Genomic DNA, 25,935 nt, shown 5'->3' on the forward strand with positions numbered 1-25,935 from the left:
AGATATAGAACATTTTGATCACTCTGGAAAGTTTCTTAGTATACCTCTCCTTTCCTCTCATTCTGTATCCCTGATCACCGCTTTGATTTCTATTATTGTCCATTAGTTTTACCTCTTCTACATATAAATAGAATTATCAGTATTTTATGTCTGGATTCTTTCACGCCACAGTATTTTTGAGTTCATCTTTGTTACTGTGTGATCAGCAATTCATTCTTTGGTATTTCTGGGTAGTATTTCAGTGTAGGAATATATCATAGTTTGTTTATCCATTCTCCATGTTATTTGGGGTTAAATAAAACTGCTGTGAACATTTCTTTGACTGTGAACATTTGTTTTTATTTTTATTGGATAACTCACTGTGAGAGGAATTGTTGAATCATAGCTGCCAAGCAATATTCCAATATTCCAACACTTTCACACTCCTCCTAACAATGTGTGAGAGTTCCAAGGGGCTTCATATTGTTACCAACAATTGGCGTTGTTAGTTGTATCAATTTTAGCCATTTTAATGGTTGTAGCCATGGTTTTTGTTGTTGTTGTTGTTGTTGTTGTTGTTACTGTTGTTCTTGTTGTTTTTTGAGATGGAGTTTCGCTATTGTTGCCCAGGCTGGAGTACAATGTCGGGATCTCGGCTCACGGCAACCTCCGCCTCCCAGGTTCAAGCGATTTTCCTCCCTCGGCTTCGTGAGTAGCTGGGATTACAGGCATGTGCCACCACGCCCAGCTAATTTTGTATTTTTTTTTTTTTTTTTTTTAGTGGAGACAGGATTTCTCCATGTTGGTCAGGCTGGTCTCGAACTGCCCACCTCAGGTGATCCACCCACCTCAGCCTCTCAAAGTTCTGGGATTATAGGTGTGAACCACTGCACCCGCCCATGGCCATATGGGCATTTCTCTGATTGATTGGCATTAATTGGCATTTCTCTGATGATTCACACTGTTAATTATCATTTCCATATACTGTTTATCCATTCATATATCTCCTTTTGTGAAATGCCCAAGTTGTATCTGTACCCTTTTAAAATTGGATTGTTTATTGCTTTCTGCTTTGTAGGAGCTCTTTGTCTTGGCTGTTTATAAGTCCTTTATTAGATATATGCATTGCAATGTTGTCTTCCAATCTCTGGCTGGCCCTTTTTCTTTTTTTCTTTTTTTTTTTTTTTTTTTTAGCTTGTTTTGATGTTCAGGTTTAAAGTTTTTATAAAGTCCAACTTAACAGTTTTTTATTTTATGCCTAGTAATTTTTTTATCTTGTTTAAGAAATCTTTGCCTAACCCAAGGTTGCATAATCACTTGTGTTTCTTTATAAAAGTTTATAATTTTACCTTTTTCATAAAGGCCTATTTTAAATAAACAAAGAATACAAATTTGCAAATAAGTTTGATAATAAAGCCTTAGTTTTTATTATTGCTGAGATATACTTCACATTCTATAAAAATCACTTTTCTAAAGTGTGTAATTCAGTGTTTTAGGTTCATTTGGTGGTGGTGGTGGTTTTGTTATTGGTTTTGGTTTTGGTATATTCACAAATTTTTTTTGGAAACCATCACCACTATCTAATTCCAGAGCATTTCATCTCCCCAGAAAGAAACCCCATACACATTGCAGTCATTATGGATTTGCCTATTCTGGACAAGTCATATAAATGGAATCATCATACGTAGTCTTTTTGTGTTTGGCTTTTTTTTGTTGTTAACCTAATGTTTTCAAGGTTCATCTATGTAATATGCATTCTCTTTATGGCCAAATATTCCATTGTATTGACATACCACATTTTCTCCAGAAAATTTTGTCCATATTAGGCACTTTTTAAAAATGAATATACCAGCCAGGTGTGGTGCCTCATGCCTATAATCCCAGCAGATTACTGGAGGCCAGGAGTTCAAGACCAGCCTGGACCCCATTTCTACTAAAAATACAAAAATTAGCTGGGCATGGTGTCACATGCCTGTAATCTCAGCTAATTGGGAGGCTGGGGCACAGGAATCTCTTGATCTCAGGAGGTGGACATTGCAGTGAGCCAAGATCACGCTACTGCACCCCAGTCTGTGTGACAGACTGAGACTTTGTCTCAAAAAAAAAAAAGAATATACCGCCCCCCGACACAAAGCATTCCTTCTATTGTAGTGTATTGACTTACCTGAAATTATCAAATTTATTTATTTCTTTGCTTAGCTACTGTTGTATCATTCTCCCAGAGCAGGTTCTTTCTTGTCTTGCCCTAACCAGTGCTTGGCATATAATAGGTACCTATCTGTATTTAATGAATGAATGAACTGTTCTACCTCTAATATCTTAAACTTGGATCCTACCCTGTGATTATAGCCTCCTATTCTTTGTTCCCTCTGCCTCCCACTCTCCTTCTTTGTGTTTTTCCAGCACTTTGACTATACTGCCTCCGTTTTCTGTTTCCCCATCCCATCACTATGTTCCCTAATTAGCTTAGATAAGTTCAGCTGTATTCTTGTCAGTTTGCCCATTTCCATAGCCTTCCTTTTCTTTTGGCCCATATACCTGTCAAAACCCTTACCTTGGCACAGTTTGATCCAAATTCAAGCACATGAGCGCCTACCAGAGAAAATCACCTAACTGTAGTTTGTGGCCAGTACATTGTCCGTCTTCAACATTATGTAGATGTACAGCATTGCCTGGAAATCTTATGTTTTCTATTCAGTATTCACTCATGTACCAGTGAATGATGGGACTGTGTTCTTAGAAATGCATTGTTAGGCAATTTTGTTGTTGTGCAAACATTGCAGAGTGTACTTACACACACCTAGCTGGTGTAGTACACACGTAGGCTGTATGTTAATAGCCTATTGCTCTTAGGCTACAAACCTGTACAGCATATTGCTGTGCTGAGCACTGTAGGCAGTGTAACACAATGGTAAGTATTTGTTTATCTACACATATCCAGACATAGAAAAAGTACAGCAAAAATATGGTATAAAAGATAAAAAGTAAGCCAGACGCAGTGGCTCACACCTGTAATCCCAACACTTTGGGAGACCAAGGCAGGCGGGTCACCTGAGGTCAGGAGACCAGCCTGGCCAACATGGTAGAACCCTGTCTCTACTAAAAATACAAAAATTAGCCAGGCATGGTGGCACACTCCTCTAAACCCAGCTGTTGGGAAGGCTGAGGTAGGAGAATCACTTGAACCTGGGATGTGGAGGTTGCAGTGAGCTAAAATTGCACTACTGCACTCCAGCCTGGGCAACAGACTGAGACTGCATCACATATGCACAAAAAAGGATAAAAAGTGGTACACCTATATAAGGCACTTACTGTGAATGGATTTTGTGAGACTAGAAGTTCCTGGGTGAGTCAGTGAGTGAGTAGTTAAGTGACTATGAAAGCCTAGGACACTACTGTATATTACTATCGGTTTTAAAAACAAGCACTGTATACTTAGGCTACATTAAATTTATTAAAAATGTTTTTCTTCAATAATAAAATTAACCTTAGCTTATTGTAACTTTTTTACTTATAAACTTTTTAATTTTTAAAATCTTTTGAACTCTTGTGTGGTAAAACTTTGCTTAAGATACACACACATTGTACCAACTGTAAGAACGTTTTCTTTATGTCCTTATTCTATAAGCTTTTTTCAATTAAATGTTTCTTAACCTTTTTGTTAAAAACTGCAACACAAACATACCATTAGTCTAGGCCTACACAGAGTCAGGATTATCAGTATCACTGTCTTTCATCTCCACATCTTGTCCCATTGTAAGGTCTTTGGGGGCAATGACACACATGGAACTGTCATCTCCTGTGATAATAATGCCCTTTTCTAGAATACCTCCTGAAGGATCTGCCTAAGGCTGTTTTACAGTTAATTTTTTTTATAAGTAGGAATATACTTTAAAATAATGATGAAAAGATTGTAAATACATAAACCAGTAACATCGTCTTTTATTATCAAGTATTGTTTATTGTACACAATTGTATCTATTATACTTTCATATAACTGGCCGTGCAGTAGGATTGTTTACAGTACTATCACCACAAACATATGAGCAATATTTTATGCTATCATGTTATGACAGCTACAGTGTTACTAGACAATAGGAATTTTTGAACTGCATTATAATCTTATGAGACCACCATCATATATAGTTTGTTGTTGACCAAAACGTTTTATGGTGCTTGACTGTATTTTATTTCCTAACAACCACTATTCTCTTTTTTACTCTATACTATCCCCACACTTTACCACCTTTCCCTTATATTCCTTCACCTACTTGGCAAAGAAAATGGATCTCTCTGACATGGATTCCCTCAGCACCTTACCTTCATATCTACAACTCTTTTTGCACCCACATATGTCTTTACCTCCTTTCTTTCCAGCCTAGTGCGAGAGTTATTTTCGTTGAGCTAATATTTTCACTTGTGCTCTATATCCTGTTCTCTACTTCCTCAGAGGCCTTGTATTTCTCCTCCATCTCAGATTCGTTGTCATCAACATATATGTAAACATGTTTAGATGTGTCATTTTTAATAGCAGAATATCGATCACTCTCACTCTACCTGAGGATTCATTTTCTTTCTCTCTCTCTTTTTTTTTTTTTAACCAGTTGTCTATTTTCTCTGCTCCTATTCACTCTTCAGTCCCCTGTAATCTGACCTCTGTACTCCTTATTCCTTAGAACTGTCCTTGCCATGGTCACCAACGACTTTTGCTTTTGTAGTGGATGCTTTTTAGTGACTGCCGTGGTATTTCTTTTTCCTTTCTAAAATGTTCTTTTTCATTGGTTTCCATGAGACCACTTTCTTTATTTTCATCCTTTGCCTGTTCCTTTACAGTTTCCTTTGCACAGTTTGAAAGCACAGTTTAGTAGAAACAGTTGAGTTAATGCAAATCAGTGTGGTATAAGGAGGAATCTCTGGTTTAGCCTGGATAACTAGTTAGGTCTTTATCATTTACTAGCACACAGACATTTGCTAAAGATTAGACAGAGGAAAACTAAAATTATATTTTCTGTCAAGAATTTGGGATGAAGATGTTTTATGTTGCCAGTTATATATAGTTTCACATATGTTGACAGGGTTAGAGTTAAGGCTCTCTTAAGGAAATGAAGAATTGCGCCTGATGAACAACCCACACAATGGCAGAAAATGTTCACAAACTGTGCATCTGACAAAAGTCTAATATACAGAATCTATAAAGAATTTAGTCGGGCACGGCGGCCTACACCTATAATCCCAGCACTTTGGTAGGCCGAGGCGGGCAGATCACAAGGTCAGGAGATCGAGACCATCCTGGCCAACATGGTGAAACCCTGTCTCTACCAAATACAAAAAAATTAGCTAGGTGCGGTGGTCCATGCCTGTAGTCCCAGCTGCTTGGGAGGCTGAGGCAGGGGAATTGCTTGAACCCGGGAGGCGGAGGTTGCAGTGAGCCAAGATCACGCCACTGCACTCTAGCCTGGCACCCGGTGACAGAGTGAGACTCTGTCTCAAAAAAAAAAAAAAAAAAAAAAGAATTTAAACAATTCAACAAGCAAAAAACAACCGCAATAAAAAGCGGACAGTCCAGGTGGGATGGCTCTTACCTGTAATCCCAGTATTTTGGAAGGCTGAGGCGGGCAGATCACAAGGTCAGGAGATCGAGACTATCCTGGCTAACAAGCTGAAATCCCATCTCTACTAAAAATAAAAAATATTAGCTGGGTGTGGTGGCATGCACCCGTAGTTCCAACTATTTGGGAGACTGAGGCAGGAGAATCATTTGAACCCAGGAGGCAGAAGTTGTAGTGAGCCAAGATCATACCACACCGCACTCTAGCCTGGGCAACAGAGTGAGACTCCATCTCAAAAAAAAAAAAAAAAAAGTGGGCGAAACACACGAACGTAGACACCTCTCCGAAGAAGATATCCAGGCAGCCAACAAACATGAAAAAATTCTCATCATCACTAATCATCAGAGAGAGACGAATCAAAACCGCAGTGATACACCATCGCACATTAATCAGATTGGCTATTATTAAAAAGTCAAAAAATAATGGATGCTGTTGAGGCTGTGGAGAAAAGGGAATGCTTATACACCCTTGGTGGGAAAGTAGTTTAGCCACTGTGAAAAGCAGTTTGGAGATTTGTCCAAGAACTTTGAAAGAGAACTACCATTCTACTCAGTGATCTCATTACCGAGTATATATCCAAAAGAAAACAAATCTGCTAAAAAGACACATGCACTTGTATGTTCATTGCAGCATTGTGCACAATAGCAAAGACATGGACTCATCCCAGGGGCCCATCAGTGGTGGATTGTATTAAGATAATGTGGTACGTAGGTACTATGTAATACTACACAGCCATAAAAAAGAATGAGATCGACTGGGCATGGTGGCTCACACCTGTAATCCCAACACTTTGGGAGGGTGAGGTGGGTGGATCATGAGGTCAGGAGTTCGAGACCAGCCTGACCAACATGGTGAAACCACATCTCTACTAAAAATACAAAAAATTAGCCAGGCATGGTGACGCATGCCTGTAATCCCAGCTACTCAGGAGGCTGAGGCAGGAGAAGTTCTTGAACCTGGGAGCTGGAGGTTGCAGTGAGCCGAGATTGTGCCACTACACTCCAGCCTGGGCGACAGAGTGAGACTCTGTCTCAAAAAAATAAAAATAAAAAAAGAATGAAATCCTGTCCTTTGCAGCAACATGGAGGCAGCTGGAGACCAGTATCGTGAGTGAATTAATGCAGGAACAGAAAACCAAATACCTCATGTTCTCAGTTATGAGTTGGAGCTAAACATTGGATACTCGTGGTTATACGATGGCAACAATAGACACTGAAGACTAGTAGAGCCAGGTGGGAGGGAGAGGGGCAAGAGTTGAAAAACTTAATTGTTGGGTTCTATGCTCACTGTCTGGGTGACAGCATCAATTGTGCCCCAAACTTCAGCATCATGACATATATGCATGTAATCTACATATATACCCCCTGAATATAAAAGTTGAAATTATAAAAAACAGTCTGTTGTAACTAATGAGAAACAGCTCCTGGCATATCCATTCTCCCATTGCCTAGCAGCTGTCCTGTCATTTATATTGTGTTTGGTTCACCAGATAGTTGTCACTCAGTTTGTTTTCTCTTTCCCTTCTTCTTTACCTTACCCACCCCATTAATCTTTTAAATTGTGGAATGTAATGCATATATAAAAGTGCATAAAACAAATGTGATGTACTGTTTAAATATATATTGTAAAGTAAAGATCCGTGTCAGCACTATCTGGTCAAAACATAGAACATAGTCATTGCCTATGTTCACCTAGTATGTCCCTTTTCTGGTTACACTTTTCCCTCTACCTTACTCTAGAAGTAATTACTCTCCAAACTCTTGAGGCCATTACTTACTTTGTTTTCTTTATAGTTTTAAAAACTAAGTATGAACCCCTAGACAAACATTACCCATTTTTAACCTCTATGTAAGTGGAAAAATACAGTAGCTATCTGTGTGTGTGTGTGAGGCATTCTCTGACATCTTTTGCTTGTGGTCTATTTTTGCCTATAGCTGAAATTCATTCATTGTGATAAATTTTTCTGGAGTAGAATTGCTGGGAACAACTTCATTTCTATTGGGATTTGTTTGTTTAGTACATACGTATAAATTTTTAAAAACCTGTTTTCTAAAGAGATTGTGCCAATTTATTTTTTATTTTTATTTTTTGAAATAGGGTCTTCTGTCACCTATGGTGGAGTACAGGGGCATGATGACAGCTTGCTATAGTCCTGACCTTCCAGGTTCAAGTGATCCTCCTACTGCATCATCTCAAGAAGCTAGGACTACAGATGCGTGCTGTCATGCCTGACTAATTTTTTAACTTTTTGTAGAGATGGGGGTCTCACTCTGTTGTCCAGGTTGATCTTGAACTCCTGGGCTCAAGTGATCCTCCTACCTTGGACTCCTAAAGTGCTGGGATTACAGGTGTGAGCCACTGCTCCCAGGAGTTTATATTCATACCAGCAGCATATGAGCATTTTCACTATACTTGATTGTGCTCCACATTTTTTTTTTTTGCTTTTTTTTTTTTTTGTCTTGTAAGGCCTTTGCTGTTATTTAAACTGAAAACTGTTTTATTTTTCACTTTTCCATGTTGGAGAAATAGTAACAAAACTACTTAAAAATATGGGTTAACCTTATTGTGTCATCTTGGTCCATGACATGAAATCAATACGTATTTTCATTATGTTAAATATACTCATGTATATTTATTAAGTTAATGCTTTTAAAAATCATAGGGTAACTATTTTATATATACTAAGTCATAGTTGCTACTGTTATTTTTAAATAAAAATAATTTTGTTTTGCCTTTATTTTTACTCTTAAGTTTTCAGCCATGAACTGGTGATATTTTGTATAAAGATAAAATAATACAATTTTGGGCTTTATTATATAGGTTTAGTTCTAAGAATGTATATGGAATATTTATTAAAATAACTCTAATGAATCTTTACTTTTCTTTCAAGTTGGCCTTTACCAGAGTTTGATCCAAGCCAGATTCGACTGATTGTATATCAAGACTGTGAAAGACGAGGGAGAAATGTCTTGTTTGACTCCAGTGTTAAGAGAAAAAATGAGGACATATCAGTATCGGTGAGCATCATTCTTCATTTGGTTGACTTTTGGTGTCGAATGTTTTGATAATTCCAGAATTATCAAGCTAAATAATTGGGGCTGAAGGAGAAGGAAATGACTGGATGTTGGGGCTAAGGGATAATGAAATGTTTGGTGAATCTAACATTTTGATTTGAATAGCTGAGGAGTGGTTTGATGCTTAAGAGTCATAGAATTGGAGATGGTCAAGCAGACAGTTAAAATCCAAGGCTAATCACAAATGTGATAAGCATGTTTTCTTTGTATTTAGACTGCTAACAACAGCTTAGCAGAACTTGTCTGAGACTGATTTATTTATTTGTTTGTTTGTTTTTAAAACTTATCTCTTATTTTTTACTTTTTCAGCAGACATTTATTCAAGTTTTGCTTTTTTTTTGTATTTGATCGTATCCTATTGAATTTCAGCATATAACCTAACTTTTAATCTTAATTTTGATTAATGCGGTTCATTGTGTGTTTCTTCAGTTGCTGCTTTTTTATGTTAAACCACCCTGTAAGAATCAACTCATGCTGTTTTTTGAACTCTCCCTGCATGCCTTTTCTGGGATGATGCTTCATTAGTCTCATTAATTTCTCTCCTGCTGATGTCTTTCTTTTTCCCTCTCAGCTTTTCTCTTTGCTTGGAAACATTCACAATGCCTCTTTACCCAACACCCACAAAATAATTATTTTTTACTTTTTCCTTCAGGTTTGTGTGTGTTTAGTTCAGGCTACTGTAACAAAATACTGTATACTGCATGCCTTAAACAAGATACTTTTATTTCTCCCAGCATATTTGGGATAAATAAAAGAAATACTTTTATTTCTCCTAGATTTCTTCTGGGCTGCAGACTGCTGACTTCTCACTCTACCCTCACATGGTAGAAAGAAGGGGAGATAACTCTTCATAGTCCCTTTTATAAGGGCACCAACCCCGTTCATGAGTACTTCACTCTTATGACCTAATTATCTCCTAAAGTTCCCACCTCCTCGTGTCATATGGTGGGTTAGGACAACATACAAATTTTGAGGAGACACAAGTATTCAGTCCATAACAGTGTTCTCTCTCTTTTCCCATGCCTGGCCCCTTTGTCCCTCTCAGTCATCTTTCTTGGTGTCTGTTGGTATCTCTTATTCTCCCTTTATCTCTCTATTACTCAGGCTTTCTAGAGTGTTTCTTCTCAGTCTATCTCTTGATCTCTCCTTGGTCTGTTTTAGTCTCTGTCTCTTGGTGTTTCAGTGGTAATATATTGACTCTCTTCTCAAACTATTCAGTTATTACTCAACTTTCTGAAATTTGCCTATAAGCCTACCCTTCTTTTCATTATAAAACTTTTCTGGAAACTCATCAGTGTCTAGAAATCAAACATTCCTGACTACTTTCAGTCCCACTTATTTTATTATGCCTTTACTGTATATACTCTCTCTCTTAATTGAAAATTTATCCTCCTTCAGGGTTTATTTTATCACAACTTTATGAATCATTTCTGATTTTCTCTAGGTATATTTATTTTCTCCTCCATCAGAATTTTCATAGTTCTTTGCTCATATTCATAGCCTTCTGTAGCATAGCTGTATTTGTATGTGTATTTGTTCTTAGACTGGGAAAAAAATCTTAAAGTAAAAAATTGTCCTATTACTCACCTTTATTTCCTACACTGCATGCTGCCTTACATGTGGTAAGTACTCAGGACATATTTTGATCAGTTGTAATTAACGTTAGGAAGTTTCTTTTCAAAATCCTGTAAATACCTTCCTGAAGATTTTCTGTCTTCCTTTTGAACACTACTGTACATACTGAAATACTCATTGTTTGTCCTGGGTTCTATATATGGAAAGAAGAACATTGTGTTGTAAATGTTTTTTTTTTTTTTTTTTTTGTATTGTAAATTTTTTTTTAAACTTTCTACACTATAATTTGGGTTCATACATAATGATGGCATTATGTTTATTTTATTATTAGCAGTTTGCTGGATGAAAGTAAATTATTCAGCTTTGCTATACTTGTACAGTATTATATTTTGCTCTGCTAAATGTTAAGTAACTTATTATGATTTTCTTTCTTAGTTTTAAAACAGTTTACAAGAGAATAAGGACTATAAATATTATTTCAAACATACAGTTTACCAAAGCTTTTTTTTTTCTTTTGAGACAAGGTTTTTTGTTGTTGTTTTTTGAGACAGGGTCTTGCTCTCTCGCCCATGCTGGAGTGCAGTGGCACAATTGCAGCTCACTGCAACCTCTGCTTCCCAGGCTCAAGCAATTCTCATGCCTCAGCCTTGCGATTAGCTGGGATTACAGGTGTGTACCACCACACCTGGCTAATTGTTATATTTTTAGTAGAAATAGGGTTTTGCCATGTTGGCCAGAGTGGTCTTGAACTCAGGCTCAAGTGATCCACCCGCTTTGGCCTCATAAAGTGTGGGATTACTGGCATGGGCGATGTTGCCCAGCGTATTTACCAAATTTGTATTGAAAACCTTCTTTTTTAAAAAATTAGAACACAATGTCACTGTGAGTCATAAACAGAAAGTCAAGCTTTAGAATGTGAAGCTTGCAAAATTGTTTTCCTCTGTTCTCTTTATCAAAAAAGGAATTAAAACATTTTCTCATTTGGAAACAGCTGTTTTTTTTTTTTTAAAATCAAACTGGGAATAGGCTCTGTCCTTCCTTCCTTCCCTCCTTCCTTCCTTCTGCCCTTCCTTCTGTCCTTCCGTCCTGCTATGTTGCCCAGGCTGGATTGAATTCCTGGGATCAAACAGTCCTCCCTCTTCAGACTCCCAAGTAGCTGCACTAGTGGTATGCACTACATAAATGCTTTGATTTTGTTTCAGAAACCAAAGTACTTTGCATGCTCATATAGTGTGGTATGCACAGTGCAACTACTTGGGACAGTTTATTATCAGCTGGAATCTGAATTTTAAGATTATTTTTGGAAAAATATCATTTGAAAGTTGCCAGGTAGGAGTAGAGGATAGTAATATTTGGGCTCACCCAATTTTGAGTGTATTTAATTAAATCAAAATCCTATTAATGATTCTTCTTTACTTTGAAGCTATTCCAGCATTAAAAAATGATCATTGTAAAAATACTAAAGTCCTTTTAAATGTATAAGACACATGGTAGTTTTGCTTATAAAGATTATAGGTGATCATAATTCACTTTTTTGAGTACCTTTTATCTGGAGTGAGAGAGAAGCCAATATTTCACAGTGGAATATTGATCCACTTTTACTTTTGGTTGAACCAAGGAATTGTCTGTGAAGAATATAACAGCACTTTATTAACATAAGGAGATTATTTTTGTATTTCCGTGCAAAGCAAGCATTGTGTATGTAGAGTGTATTTGATGGGATTGCAGAGAAAATTAGGAAACTATACATTTTATTACATTTTAAATTCTATACACAGTGAACTACATAAATGCTTTGATTTTGTTTCAGAAGCCAAAGTAATTTGCATGCTCAAATAGTTTCTTATATAAGTTGAAATAAAATTGTTAATCAGTGTATAGCTTTCTTAGAATACATTTTTTGAGATCTGTTGTATTCTATGAAAAATGACTGTTGAACTATAAAACCTGATTAAAGTGAATATGTGTACTGATCTTAAAGAAGTGAAGAGAGCGTTCTTGGATCTTGAGCAAGAAAGAATTCAGGGCAAGTCCACTAGGTGAAAGCAAGTTTATTAAGAAAGTAAAGGAATAAAGAATGGTAATTCCATAGGCAGACCAGCCCCGAGGCCTGCTGGTTGTGCATTTTTGTGGTTATTTCTTGATTATATGCTAAACAAGGGGTGGATTATTCATGCCTCCCATTTTTTACACCATATAGGGTAACTTCCTGACGTTGCCAGTGGCATTTTTAAACTATTTTGATGCTGGTAGAATGTAGCAGCAAGGATGACCAGAGATCACCTTCGTCACTGTCTTGGTTTCGGTGGGTTTTGGCCAGCTTCTTTACTGCGGCCTGTTCCATCAGCAAGGTCTTTGTGACCTGTATCTTGTGCCAACCTCCTACCTCCTTCTGTGACTTAGAATGCCTTAACCATCTGGGAATATAGCTCAGTAGATCTCAGCTTCATTTTACCCAGACCCTATTCAAGATGGAGTTGCTCAGATTCAAACACTTTTGACAGAAGAACCTTCCCATGTTTGAAAAAATATTGAGATGTGGTTTTGATATAAACACTAATATTGGCAAATGGATCCATTGTGATTTTATCATGCTACTATCCTTATCCTAGACATTGTTTTTATGTCAACAGTAGTGCAATGCTGTTTCATGAGTTCCCAGTGAAGTTATATGACTGTTCACATGGGTCAGCTTTCACTGATTATAAACAAGCATAAAGTCATACATCAGTAAATTTGTATAACTTTGGAAAGGTGAATACAGATTTTAAGGTGTGAGAACACTCTGACGCATCATACAGTACTAATTGGGTAGTTGAGTCTTATTTATAATATCAAATTTGCACATAGGTTTTGGTTAGGTAACTGGATTTAAGTTAACATACAGGAATCAGTAAGCTTGATATATGCAAATAGCTTCCAGTTTGAAGACATAAAAGTGAATGGCCCATTTAAAATAGCAATTAAGGACAGGCACGGTGGCTCAGGCTTGTAATCCTAGCACTTTGGGAGGCTGAGGTGGGGGAATCATGAGGTCAGGTGTTCGAGACCAGCCTGGCTAACATGGTGAAATCTTGTCTCTACTGAAAATACAAAAAAATTAGCTGGGCATGGTGGTGCATGCCTATAGTCCCAGCTGCTCAGGAGGCTGAGGTAGGAGATTCACTTGAACCCGGGAGGCAGAGTTTGTGGTGAGCTGAGACCTTGCCACTGCACTCTAGCCTGGGCAACAGAGCAAAATTCTGTCTCAAAAAAATAAAATAATATAAAATAGAAATTAAAATGACAAAGTGGGCCCAGCACGGTGGCTCACACCTGTAATCCCAGCACTTTGGGAGGCCGAGGTGGGTGGATCACGAGATTAGGAGATCAAGACCATCCTGGCCAACATGGTGAAACCCCATGTTTACTAAAAATACAAAAAATTAGCAGGTGTGGTGGCACACGCCTGTAGTCCCAGATACTCAGTAGGCTAAGGCAGGGGAATCGCTTGAACCCAGGAGGTGGAGGTTGCAGTAAGCCAAGATGGTGCTACTGCACTCCAGCCTGACTTCTCAAAAAAACAAAACAAAACAAAAAAAAAGAGACAAATTGCCAATTCATACAATTAACAAAATCTGTAAGTTTAGAACTTTAAAAGTCTTCTTAAGGGACATGAAAACATACCTCAACAAATGGAAAGGCAAAACATATTCTGTGCCAGTACTCAATGTTGTAAAATTGTCCAAAGTGCTTTGTGAAATAATGCTATCACAGAAACAGTGTTATCCTTATTTTTGTGTGTGGGGGGTGAGGTTAGTGTCTAGAACTAGATAGTGAATTCTAAAGTTCAAATGGAAAAAAATTAGCAATGATTGGTTGTAAAGCTGAAAAAGAAGGGTAGTGAGGATAAGTAGTCCTATCACATTTGAAAATTGCAATACTGCACAGTCTCAATATTTAAGAAGTATGTTATTGACACATAAATAGGCAATAGACTAATGGAACAAAATAAAGGATCAGAAATACATCCAAATACGTGCAGGAATTTGGTTTATGATTAAGGCATCATCTTAAATGTTGCTGGGATAATTGGATAGCCATGTGGACGAAAGATTAATTTGGACTCATATTGTTATTACTTACTATTATTATTATTTTAGAGATGGAGTCTCACTGTTTTATCCAGGCTGGTTTCAAACTCCTGGGCTCAAGCATGAACCACTGTGCCCGGCCTTAATTTGGATTCGTCTCTTACAGTGTACACCAGGATGAAACCAAGTATATCAAACATTTGAATGTAAAAATATAAAACTATAACATTACAAAATAAAAAATGAGGGAGTTCCTATGTATCTGTGGAGTGGAAAAGGTATTTCTAGGCTGAGTGTGGTGGGTCACCTGTAAACTCAGCACTTTGGGAGGCCAGGGTGGGTGAATCACTTGAGGCCAGGTGTTTGAGACCAGTCTGGCCAACATAGGAAGGCCTTGTCTCTACAAAATCACAAAAATTAGCTGGACGTGGTGGTGAGTGCCTGTAGTCCCAGCTACTGGGAGGCTGAGGCAGAAGAATCGCTTGAGTGCAGGAAGTGGAGGTTGTAGTGAGCCAGGATCACATCACTGCACTCTAGCCTGCGTGACAAAACAAGACCCTGTCTCAGAAACAAACAAAAAAGGACAAACATGAACATTCTTCTACGTAACATGAACATTCTTCTGTGTAACCACAATACAGCAAAAATTCAGAAAATTATTTATATATTATAACCAAATAATCCTCAGATCCCATTAAAAATTGGCAAGTCGTCCAAATAACATCCTATAGAACCAAAGGATTCAGTTGAGAATCTTGTATTGCATTTATTTGTTGTATCTCTTTAGAGATAGGTTCCTTGCATGCGCATTCACAATAGTATTCGAGCTCCTGTGAGAATCTAATCCTGAGGTGGATGTGACAGGAGGTGGAACTCAGGTGATATTGCTCACTTGCCCGCCACTCACCTCCTGCCATGTGGCCTTGTTCCTAACAAGCCATGGACTGGTACTGGTCTGCAGCCACACCCTGGCATAGAACACGTAGTACTTAACTATTTTTGTTGTCTGATGAAATGGTGGTTTGTGATAGTGGATAAGTCAAGCCAACTGGGTTTTGTCTGTAAGTAGATAACAGATTTACTAGCTCTTGAAACCTTGGTGAAGTTACCTAACCTGTTTGAGCTTCACATTTCTCATCTGTAAAATAGGATCAATAATATCTACCATGCTTCATATTAGAGAAAATGTACAATAAAGCCTGGCATTTTGTTGGTGATCAATAAATAATAAGGTTATTAAGATGTGGCCAAGGATACCAGTAGTAAAAATACCCATATTTTTATCAAGTGTTGAAACATACATGGAAATATCTGGTGAAGTCTCTGACTTCAGTTATGTCAGCCCCTCATTTTAACTGTTTTCTAATAACAGTTATAACTAGGTCGAATGCAGTGGCTCACACCTGTAATCCCAGCACTTCGGGAGACCAAGGTGGGAGGATCACTTGAGCCCAGGAGTTGGAGACCAGCTTAGGCAACCTAATGAGACCTTATCTCTACAAAAAGTAAAATTAACTGGATAGGGTGGCACACACTTGTAGTCTCGGCTCTGTAGAGGTAGTTAGAATATTATAACTATTATATATAATATTACATATGTATGTATATAAAATACACAGACACACACACACACACACACGTTCCCTTAAGTGTTGTTAGGTAGGATTTTTCTTCCCATTAAACAAATAACAAATTAAGGTTTAGAGAGGTCAATTAACTTGCTCAAGGATCCAGGTTTTGAACTCATATCTAGTTCTAAAGCTCTTATTCTTATTACATTAACTTTCTTTGTTAGAGATGATTTGGAGACTACTAAATGTAATTTTTAATGATGCCTTTGGTGATGTTGGTGACTATAGACCAATCAATCTTCAATAAATGATTTTATTCAGATTGTTTCTTCTAAAACCCTACCTGAGGTCTGTTAAATGGAAGACTGGACATACTGGTAACTGTGATAAAGCACTGAAATACTTTGAGGAATATCACAGATGTTGGTGGATTGTAACTTTGGTAGTTGTGAACAGTGAAAGACATGGAGAAGTTGTTGGGGAGGAGAAAGAGAAAAGGGAATTAAAAAAAAAATACATTTTTCTTCCACACTAGACTGCACAGTCATCTGGTGCTAGGTTCATTCTTTTATTAAAAATTTATTCATTACATGAATATATTCTCATTTCAAAAGATTAAACATATATATTTGTGTGTGGTTAGATCTAAAATTCTCACTTGCATCTCACCTTTCATCCCTGCGTTTCTACCCAGAAAAATAGATAATTTTTAATAACCGTGTTACTTATGTTAAATTGGGTTTATTGTTATATTTAAAGGAATGAATAAGTATTTTTAAATGGTTTTAGTTTTAATTTCTAATTAAAATATGGGAAAATATTGATAGATATAACCCGTGTACACAAAAGGCTCTTGGGATCCTTGATAATTTGTAAGAACATTAAAGGTTGTTTGTTTGCTTTTTTTTGAGGGGAGGGTTGTTTGTTTGTTTTGAGACAGAATCTTACTCTCACCCAGGGGGAAGTGCAGTGGTACAATCTCAACTCACTGCAACCTTCGCCTCCCAGGTTCAAAAGATTCTTGTGCCTCAGCCTCCCCAGTGGCTGGGATTACAGGCATGCGCCACCATGCCTGGCTAATTTTTGTCTTTTTAGTAGAGACAGGGTTTCTCCATGTTGGTCAGGCTGGTCTTGAACTCCTGGCCTCAAGTGATCTGACTGCTTCAGCCTCCCAAAGTGCTGGGATTACAGTTGTGAGCCACCATGCCTGATCCATAAAAGGATGTTGAGAGCAAATAATTTGAAAAACTACTGCAATATATTGTTACATCAGTATTAATGAATATCGTATAGGCCCTGGTAACCTGGAAAAGTCTCAGGATGTAATAATGTTAGCCAGAGAAGTGCATTACACACTGCACAAATTTTATTACAGTTATGAGACAAAGAATAGAAAATAGTATTGGAGAAAATATAGTAAAATGCAAACAGTTATATTAAGGTTGTATTATTTTGAGTTATTTTATCCTTGGTTTTTCCAAAGGTTTTTGCACCATGATGAAATTTGTGTATGGTTAAAAATCTGAGGGCCGGGCACGGTGGCTCACGCCTGTAATCCCAGCACTTTGGGAGGACAAGGCGGGTGGATCACGAGGTCAAGAGATCGAGATCATCCTGGTCAACATGGTGAAACCCCGTCTCTACTAAAAATACAAAAAATTAGCTGGGCATGGTGGCGTGTGCCTGTAATCCCAGCTACTCAGGAGGCTGAGGCAGGTGAATTGCCTGAACCCAGGAGGTGGAGGTTGTGGTGAGCCAAGATCACGCCATTGCACTCCAGCCTGGGTAACAAGAGCGAAACTCCATCTCAAAAAAAAAAAAAAAATCTGTTAAAATATGAGTGGAAATATTATCTGTATTTCAGAAACTCTGCAGTGATGCTCAAGTTAAAGTCTTTGGGAAATGCTGCCAACTGAAACCTGGAGGAGACAGTTCTTCCTCTTTAGATAGTTCTGTGACTTCATCTTCTGATATAAAAGATCAGTGTCTTAAGTACCAGGTAAGATCATTGATGTCATTTAGTTATTCATTCATTTATAAATATTTTTGAACATCATCCAGCAGACTGTGGGGATATAAATAGCTGTTAGTCCTTATCTTCCTAGAGGTTGCATTGAAGCTGGAGAGACAGATAAACAAGTAAGTTTATGAACTTTGATAAATCTTAAAAATAGGAGTAGAGAGCCATAGGTATAGGTTGCATGAGTATTTTATATTTCCCAATTCAGACTTACTGGTTTATCAGAATAATTTCTTATTTTATATACTTTTTCTGAAATATGAAGATAAATATAAAATACTAATGCCATTTCAGTTGTAGTATGAGATTAAAGTATGATTAGAAGTATACATAATGCACAAGTTTATTTTTCAAAAATAATGTGACTTGTAAAATACAGAATTTAAACATATTAGTAAGTATATATAGGAACTTCTCTCTAAATGTGTTACATTTTGGCCGGGCGCGGTGGCTCAAGCCTGTAATCCCAGCACTTTGGGAGGCCAAGGCGGGTGGATCACGAGGTCAAGAGATCGAGACCATCCTGGTCAACATGGTGAAACCCCGTCTCTACCAAAAATACAAAAAATTAGCTGGACATGGTGGCGCGTGCCTGTAATCCCGGCTACTCAGGAGGCTGAGGCAGGAGAATTGCCTGAACCCAGGAGGCGGAGGTTGCAGTGAGCCGAGATCGCGCCATTGCACTCCAGCCTGGGTAACATGAGTGAAACTCCATCTCAAAAAAAAAAAAAAAAAAAAAAAAAAAAAAAAAAAAAAAAAATGTGTTACATTTTATATAAAATCAGTGTTTGGTCTCATGCTCAACAAATGTCATCTGATGTAAATTTATTTGTGTCATCCAAGTTTGCATGAATCACAAGTATTTTATATTTACACAGTACCAAAATAGAATCTTGGCTTTTAATTATTGGTAATGAGATGATTGTATTTTGATGGAAGTTGATCTTTATACCTAATCAATGGGACCAGTTATGTGAAAGGAGTCTGAAATTACTAAATCCCAAATGGATTTACTGCATAGTTCCCCCTGCCTTCTTCTATTTCACTTCCTCTTTAGGCACAATACCTTAACAAATCCATAATAGTTCTGTGCCATACTACACCATCATGACTTGTGCCAGTTTGCACAACTTGGAAAGTTTCCTCATTTTTTAAAAATTAGCCATGTGTGCTGGGCGCAGTGGCTCACACCTATAATCCGAACACTTTGGGAGGCTGAGGAGGGCAGATCACCTGAGGTCGGAAGTTCAAGACCAGCCTGACCAACATGGAGAAACCCCATCTCCACTAAAAAGACAAAAATTAGCCAGGCGTGGTGGTTCACACCTATGATTTCAGCTACTTGGGAGCAGGAGAATCACTTGAACCTGGGAGGTGGAGGTTGTAGTGAGCCAAGATTGTGCCATTGCACTCTAGCCTGAGCAACAACAGTGAAACTCTGTCTCAAAAAGAAAAAAAATTAGCCATGTATGTTGGTGTGAGCCTGTAGTCCCAGCTACCTAGAAGGCTGAGGTGGGAGGATTGCTTAAGCCCATAAGTTCTAGGATGCAGTGAGTTATGATCATGCCATTGCACCCCACCCTGGGTGACAGAGTGAGACCCTGTCTCAAAAAAAAATTGTCTATATAGAGTGGTTGGTAAGATGGCCAAATAGGAACAGCTCCAGTCTGCAGCTCCCAGTGAGATCAATACTGAAGGTGGGTGATTTCTCCATTTCCAACTGAGTATAAACAAAGCTGTCTGGAAGTTTGAACTGGGTGGAGGCTACCTCAGCTCAGCAAAGCTGCTGTAGCCAGATTGACTCCCTAGATTCCTCCTGTCTGGGCAGGGCATCTCTGAAAGAAAGGCAGCAGCCTCAATCAGGGACTTAATAGATAAAACTCCCATCTCCCTGGGACAGAGCACCTTGGGGAAGGGGCGGCTATGGGTGCAGCTTCAGCAGACTTAAATGTTCCTGCCTGCCAGCTCTGAAGACAGCAGCAGATCTCCCAGCACAGCACTTGAACTCTGGTAAGGAACAGACTGCCTTCTCAAATGGGCGCCTGACCCCTGTGCCTCCTGACTGGGAGACATCTCCCAGCAAGGGTCCATAAACATCTCATATAGGAGAGCTCTGATTGTCATCTGGCGGATGCCCTTCTGGGACGAAGCTTCCAGAGGAAGGAACAGGCAGCAGGCTTTGCTGTTCTACAGCCTCTGCTGGTGATACCCAGGCAAACAGGATCTGGAGTGAACCTTCAGCAAACTCCAGCAGACCTATAGCAGTGGGACCTGACTGTTAGAAGGAAAACTAATAAACAGAAAGGAATAGAGTCAAAATCAACAAAAAGGACGTACACAAAAATCCCATCCGAAGGTCACCAGCATCGAAGGCCAAAGGTAGATAAATCCACGAAGATGAGAAAAAACCAGCATAAAAAGACTGAAAATTCTGAAAATTCCAAAAACTAGAATGCCTCTTCTTCTCCAAAGGATCACAACTTCTCGCCAGCAACAGAACAAAACTGGATGGAGAATGAGTTTGATGAAATGATAGAAGTGGGGTTCAGAAGGTGGTTAATAATAAACAACTCTGAGCTAAAGGAATATGTTCTAACTCAATGCAAGGAAGCTAAGAACCTTGAAAAAAGGTTAGAGGAATTGCTAACTAGAATAACCAGTTTAGAGAAGAACATAAGTAACTTGATGGAGCTGAAAAGCACAGCAGGAGAACTTTGTGAAGCATACTTATGTATCAATAGCTGAATCAAACAAGTGGAAGAAAGGATATCAGAAACTGAAGATCAACTTAATGAAATAAAGCATGAAGACAAGGTTAGAGAGAAAAGAATGAAAAGGAACGAACAAAGCTTCCAAGAAATATAGAACTATGTAAAAAGACTAAACATATGTTTGATTGATATACCTGAAAGTGACAGGGAGAGTGGAACCAAGTTGGAAAACACTCTTCAGTAAATTATTCAGGAAAACTTCCCCAGCCTAGCAAGACAGGCCAGCATTCAGTTTCAGGAGATACAGAGAACACCACAAAGATACTCCTCAAGAAGAGCAACCCTAAGACACATAATCGTCAGATTCAGCAAGGTTGAAATAAAGGAAAACATGTTAAGGGCAGCCAGAGAGAAAGGATGGTTTACTCACAAAGGGAATTCCATCAGACTAACAGTGGATCTCTCTGCAGAAACTCTACAGGCCACAGGAGAGTTGAGGCTAATATTCAATATTCATAAAGAAAATAATTTTCAACCCAGAATTTTATATCCAGCCAAACTAAGCTTCATAAACAAAGGAGAAATAAAATCCTTTACAGACAAGCAAATACTGAGAGATTTTGTCACCACCAGGCCTGTCTTACAATAGCTCCTGAAGGAAGCACTAAATATAGAAAGGAAAAACTGGTACCAGCCACTGCAAAAACATACCAAATTGTAAAGACCGTCTACACTATGAAGAAACTGCATCAACTAATGGGCAGAATAACCAGGTAGCATTGTAATGACAGGATCAAATTCATACATAACAATGTTAACCTTAACGTAAATGAGCTAAATACCCCAATGAAAAGACACAGACTGGCAAATTGGTTAAAGAGTCAAGACCCATCGGTGTGCTGTATTCAGGAGATCCATCTCACATGCAATGACACACATAGACTCAAGATAAAGGGATGGAGGAATATTCACCAAGCAAATAGAAAGAAAAAAAAAAGGGGTTGCAAAACTAGTCTCTGATAAAACAGACTTTAAACTAACAAATATCAAAAAAGACAAGGGAGGGCATTACATAATGGTAAAGGGGTCAATGCAACAAGAAGAGCTAACTATGCTAAATATATATGCACCCAATACAGGAGCACCCAGATACATAAAGCAAGTTCTCAGAGACCTGCAAAGAGACCTAGTCTCCCACACAATAATAGTGGGAGACTTTAATACCCCACTGTCAATATTAGGCAGATCAATAAGAGAAAATTAACAAGGGTATTCAGGACTTCAACTCAGCCCTGGACCAAGTGGACCTAATAGACATCTACAGAACTCTCCACCCCAAATCAACAGAATATACATTCTTCTCAGCACCACATCACACTCATTCTAAAACTGACCACAAAATTGTAAGTAAAACTCTCCTCAACAAATGCAAAAGAACGGAAATCATAACAGACAGCCTCTCAGACCACAGTGCAATCAAATTAGAACTCAGGAGTAAGAAACTCATTCAAAACCACACAACTACATGGAAACTGAACAACCTGTTCCTGAATTACTACTGGGTTAATAAAGAAATTAAGGCAGAAATCAAAAAGTTATTTGAAACCAAAGACAGTGTACCAGAATCTCTAGGACACAGCTAAAGCAATGTTTCAAGGGAAATTTATAGCATTAAATGCCCACAAAAGAAAGCAGGAGAGATCTAAAATTGACACCCTAACACCACAGTTAAAAGAACTAGAGAAGCAAGAGCAAACAAATTCAAAAGCTAGCAGAAGACAAGAAATAACTAAGATCAGAGCAGAACTGAAAGAGATAAAGACACGAAAAACTCTTCAAAAAAATCAGTGAACCTAGGAGCTAGATATTTGAAAAGATTAACACTGCTAGCCAGACTAATAAAGAGGAAAAGAGAGAGGGATCAAATAGACACACAAAAAATGATAAAGGGAATATCATCACTGATCCCACAGAAATACAAACTACCATCAGAGCATATTATAAATGCCTCTATGCAAATAAACTGGAAAATCTAGAAGAAATGGATAAATTCCTAGACACATAAACCCTCCCAAGACTAAACCAGAAAGCAGTCGAAACCCTGAATAGACAAATAACAAGTTCTGAAATTGAGACAGTAATCAATATCCTACCAATCAAGAAAAGCCCAGGACCAAACGGATTTGCAGCCACATTCTACCAGAAGTACGAAGAGGATCTGGTATTGTTCTTTCTGAAACTATTCCAAACAATCGAAATAAGAGGTACTCCTCCCTAACTCATTTTATGAGGACAGCATTATTCTGATACCAAAACCTGGCAGAGATACAACAAAAAAAGAAAATTTCAGACCAATATCCCTGATGAACATCAATGTGAAAATCCTCAATAAAATACTGGTAAACCAAATCCAGCAGCACAACAAAAAAAGCTTTATCTACCACAATCAAGTTGGCTTCATCCCTGGGATGCAGGGCTGGTTCAACATACACAAATCAATAAACATAATCCATCACATAAACAGAACCAATGACAAAAACCACATGATTATCTCAATAGATGCAGAAAAAGCTTTCATTAAAATTCAGCAGCGCTTCATTCCAAAAACTCAATAAACTAGGTATTGATGCAACGTATCTCAAAATAATAAGAGCTATTTACAACAAACCCACACCCACTATCGTACTGAATGGGCAAAAGCTGGAAGCATTCATTTTGAAAACCAGCACAAGATAAGAATGCCTTCTCTTACCACTCCTGTTCAACATAGTGTTGGAAGTTCTGGCCAGGGCAGTTAGGCAAAAGAAAGAAATAAAGCGTATTCAAATAGGAAGAGAGGAAGTCAAATTGTCTCTCTTTGCAGATGACATGATTGTATATTTAGAAAACCCCATCATCTCAGCCAAAAATGTCCTTAAGTTGATAAGCAACTTCAGCAAAGTCTCAGGATACAAAATCAATGTGAAAAAAATCATAAGCATTCCTATACACTTATTAGTAATAATAGACAAACAGAGCCAAATCATGAGTTCACTTCCACTCACAGTTGCTGCAGAGAGAATAAAATACCTAGGAATACAACTTGCAAGGGAGGTGAAGGACCTCTTTAAGGAGAACTACAAACCACCACTCAAGGAAATAAGAGAGGACACAAACAAATCGAAAAAAATTTCATTCTCATAGATAGGAAGAATCAATATCATGAAAATGGCCATACTGCCCAAAGTAATTTATAGATTCAGTACTATCTCCATCAAGCTACCATTGACTTTCTTCACAGAATTAGAAAAAACTACTTTGAATTTCATATGGAACCAAAAAAGAGCCCATATAGTTAAGACAGTCCTAAGCAAAAAGAACAAAGCTGAAGGCATCATGCTATCTGACTTCAAACTATACTACAAGGCTACACTAACCAAAACAGTATGATACTGGTACCAAAACAGATATATAGACCACTGGAACAGAACAGAGGCTTCACAGATAATGCCACACATCTACAACCATCTGATCTTTGACGAACCTGACAAAAACAAGCAATGGGGGAAGTATTCCCGATTTAATATATGGTGTTGGGAAAACTGGCTAGCCATATGGAGAAAGCTGAAACTGGACCCTTTCCTTACACATTGTACAAAAATTAACTCAAGACTTAAACATGAGGCCGGGCACGGTGGCTCAAGCCTGTAATCCCAGCACTTTGGGAGGCCGAGGTGGCTGGATCATAAGGTCAAGAGATCGAGACCATCCTGGTCAACATGGTGAAACCCCGTCTCTACTAAAAATACAAAAAACATTAGGTGGGCATGGTGGCGCGTGCCTGTAATCCCAGCTACTCAGGAGGCTGAGGCAGGAGAATTGCCTGAACCCAGGAGGCAGAGGTTGCGGTGAGCTGAGATCGCGCCATTGCACTCCAGCCTGGGTAACAAGAGTGAAACTCCGTCTCAAAAAAAAGAAAAAAAAGACTTAAACATGAGACCTAAAACCATAAAAACCCTAGAAGAAAACCTAGGCATTACCATTCAGGATATAAACATGGGCAAAGACTTCAAGACTAAAACACCAAAAGCAATGGCAACAAAAACCAAAACTGACAAATAGGATCTAATTAAATAAGAGCTTCTGCACAGGAAAGAAACGATCATCAGAGTGAACAGGCAACCTACAGAATGGGAGAAAATTTTTGTAATCCATCCATTTTACAAAGGTCTAATATCCAGAATCTATAAGGAGCTTAAACAAACTTACAAGAAAAAAACAACCCCATCAAAAAGTGGGCTTAAGGATGTGAAGAGACACTTCTCAAAAGAAAACATTTATGTGGCAACCAACATATCAAAGAAAAGCTCATCATCACTAGTCATTAGAGAAATGCAAATCAAAACCATGGTGAGATACCATCTTATGCCAGTTAGAATGGCGATCATTAAAAAGTCAGGAAACAACAGATGCTGGAAAGGATGTGCAGAAATAGGAATGCCTTTACATTGTTGGTGGGAGTGTAAATTAGTTCAACCATTGGAAGACAGTATGGTGATTCCTCAAGGATCTAGAACCAGAAATACCATTTGACCCAGCAATCCCATTACTGGGTATATCCCCAAAGGATGATAAGTCATTCTACTATAAAGACCCATGCATGTGTACCTGTATTGCAGCATTATTCACAATAGCAAAGACTTGAAACCAACCCAAATGCCCATCATTGGTAGACTGGCTAAAGAAAATGTGGCACATAAACACCATGGAATACTATTCAGCCATAAAAAGGATGAGTTCATGTCCTTTGCAGGAACATGGGTGAAGCTGGAAACAATTATTCTCAGCAAACTAACACAGGAACAGAAAACCAAACACCGCATGTTCTCAACACATAAGTGGGAGTTGAACCATGAGAACACATGGACACAGGGAGGGGAACATCACACACTGGCACCTGTTGGTGGGTAGGGGGCTAGGGGAGGGATAGCATTAAGAGAAATACCTAACATAGATGTAATGTTGATGGTTGCAGCAAACCACCATGGCACATGCATACATATGAAACAAACCTGCATGTTCTGCACGTGTATGCCGGAACTTAAAAGTATAAAAATTTTAAAAAAATATGTATATAATTTCAGGTAAGTGGAACATTGTCTTTGAGTTATACAAGTTATAACAGATTTATTAGCTTCCAGCAGTGAGTACTTAGAATAGACCTTTAAATAAGGCATTTTTTAAAAGACAGTAATGGTAATAGCATCATTTTAATTATAAGCTTCATTGTAGATTATGTCATACTAAAATACATAGCTAGCCAGTTATTCATGATAACTAGTAT

At 38.1% G+C, this 25,935-nt stretch overlaps 1 protein-coding gene across 3 annotated transcripts in view; it reads left to right on the plus strand.

Moving 5' to 3' along the window:
* Positions 1-25,935, plus strand: part of FNIP1 (folliculin interacting protein 1) — a 153,681-nt gene that overhangs the window by 38,526 nt on the left and 89,220 nt on the right. For 2 of the 3 annotated variants that reach the window (XM_032246404.1, XM_032247779.1), the window contains exons 2-3: positions 8,479-8,605; positions 17,746-17,880. In XM_032246404.1, coding sequence (XP_032102295.1) covers positions 8,479-8,605; positions 17,746-17,880 — 262 coding nt within the window. Of the gene's footprint in view, positions 1-6,267; positions 6,292-8,478; positions 8,606-17,745; positions 17,881-25,935 lie in introns of those variants that run through there. The other variant, XM_032247151.1, reaches the window with a different exon arrangement.

Source organism: Sapajus apella, unplaced genomic scaffold, assembly GCF_009761245.1.
Source record: "Sapajus apella isolate SASKATOON/1434 unplaced genomic scaffold, GSC_monkey_1.0 scaffold1, whole genome shotgun sequence".
Taxonomy (NCBI): Eukaryota; Metazoa; Chordata; class Mammalia; order Primates; family Cebidae; genus Sapajus; species Sapajus apella.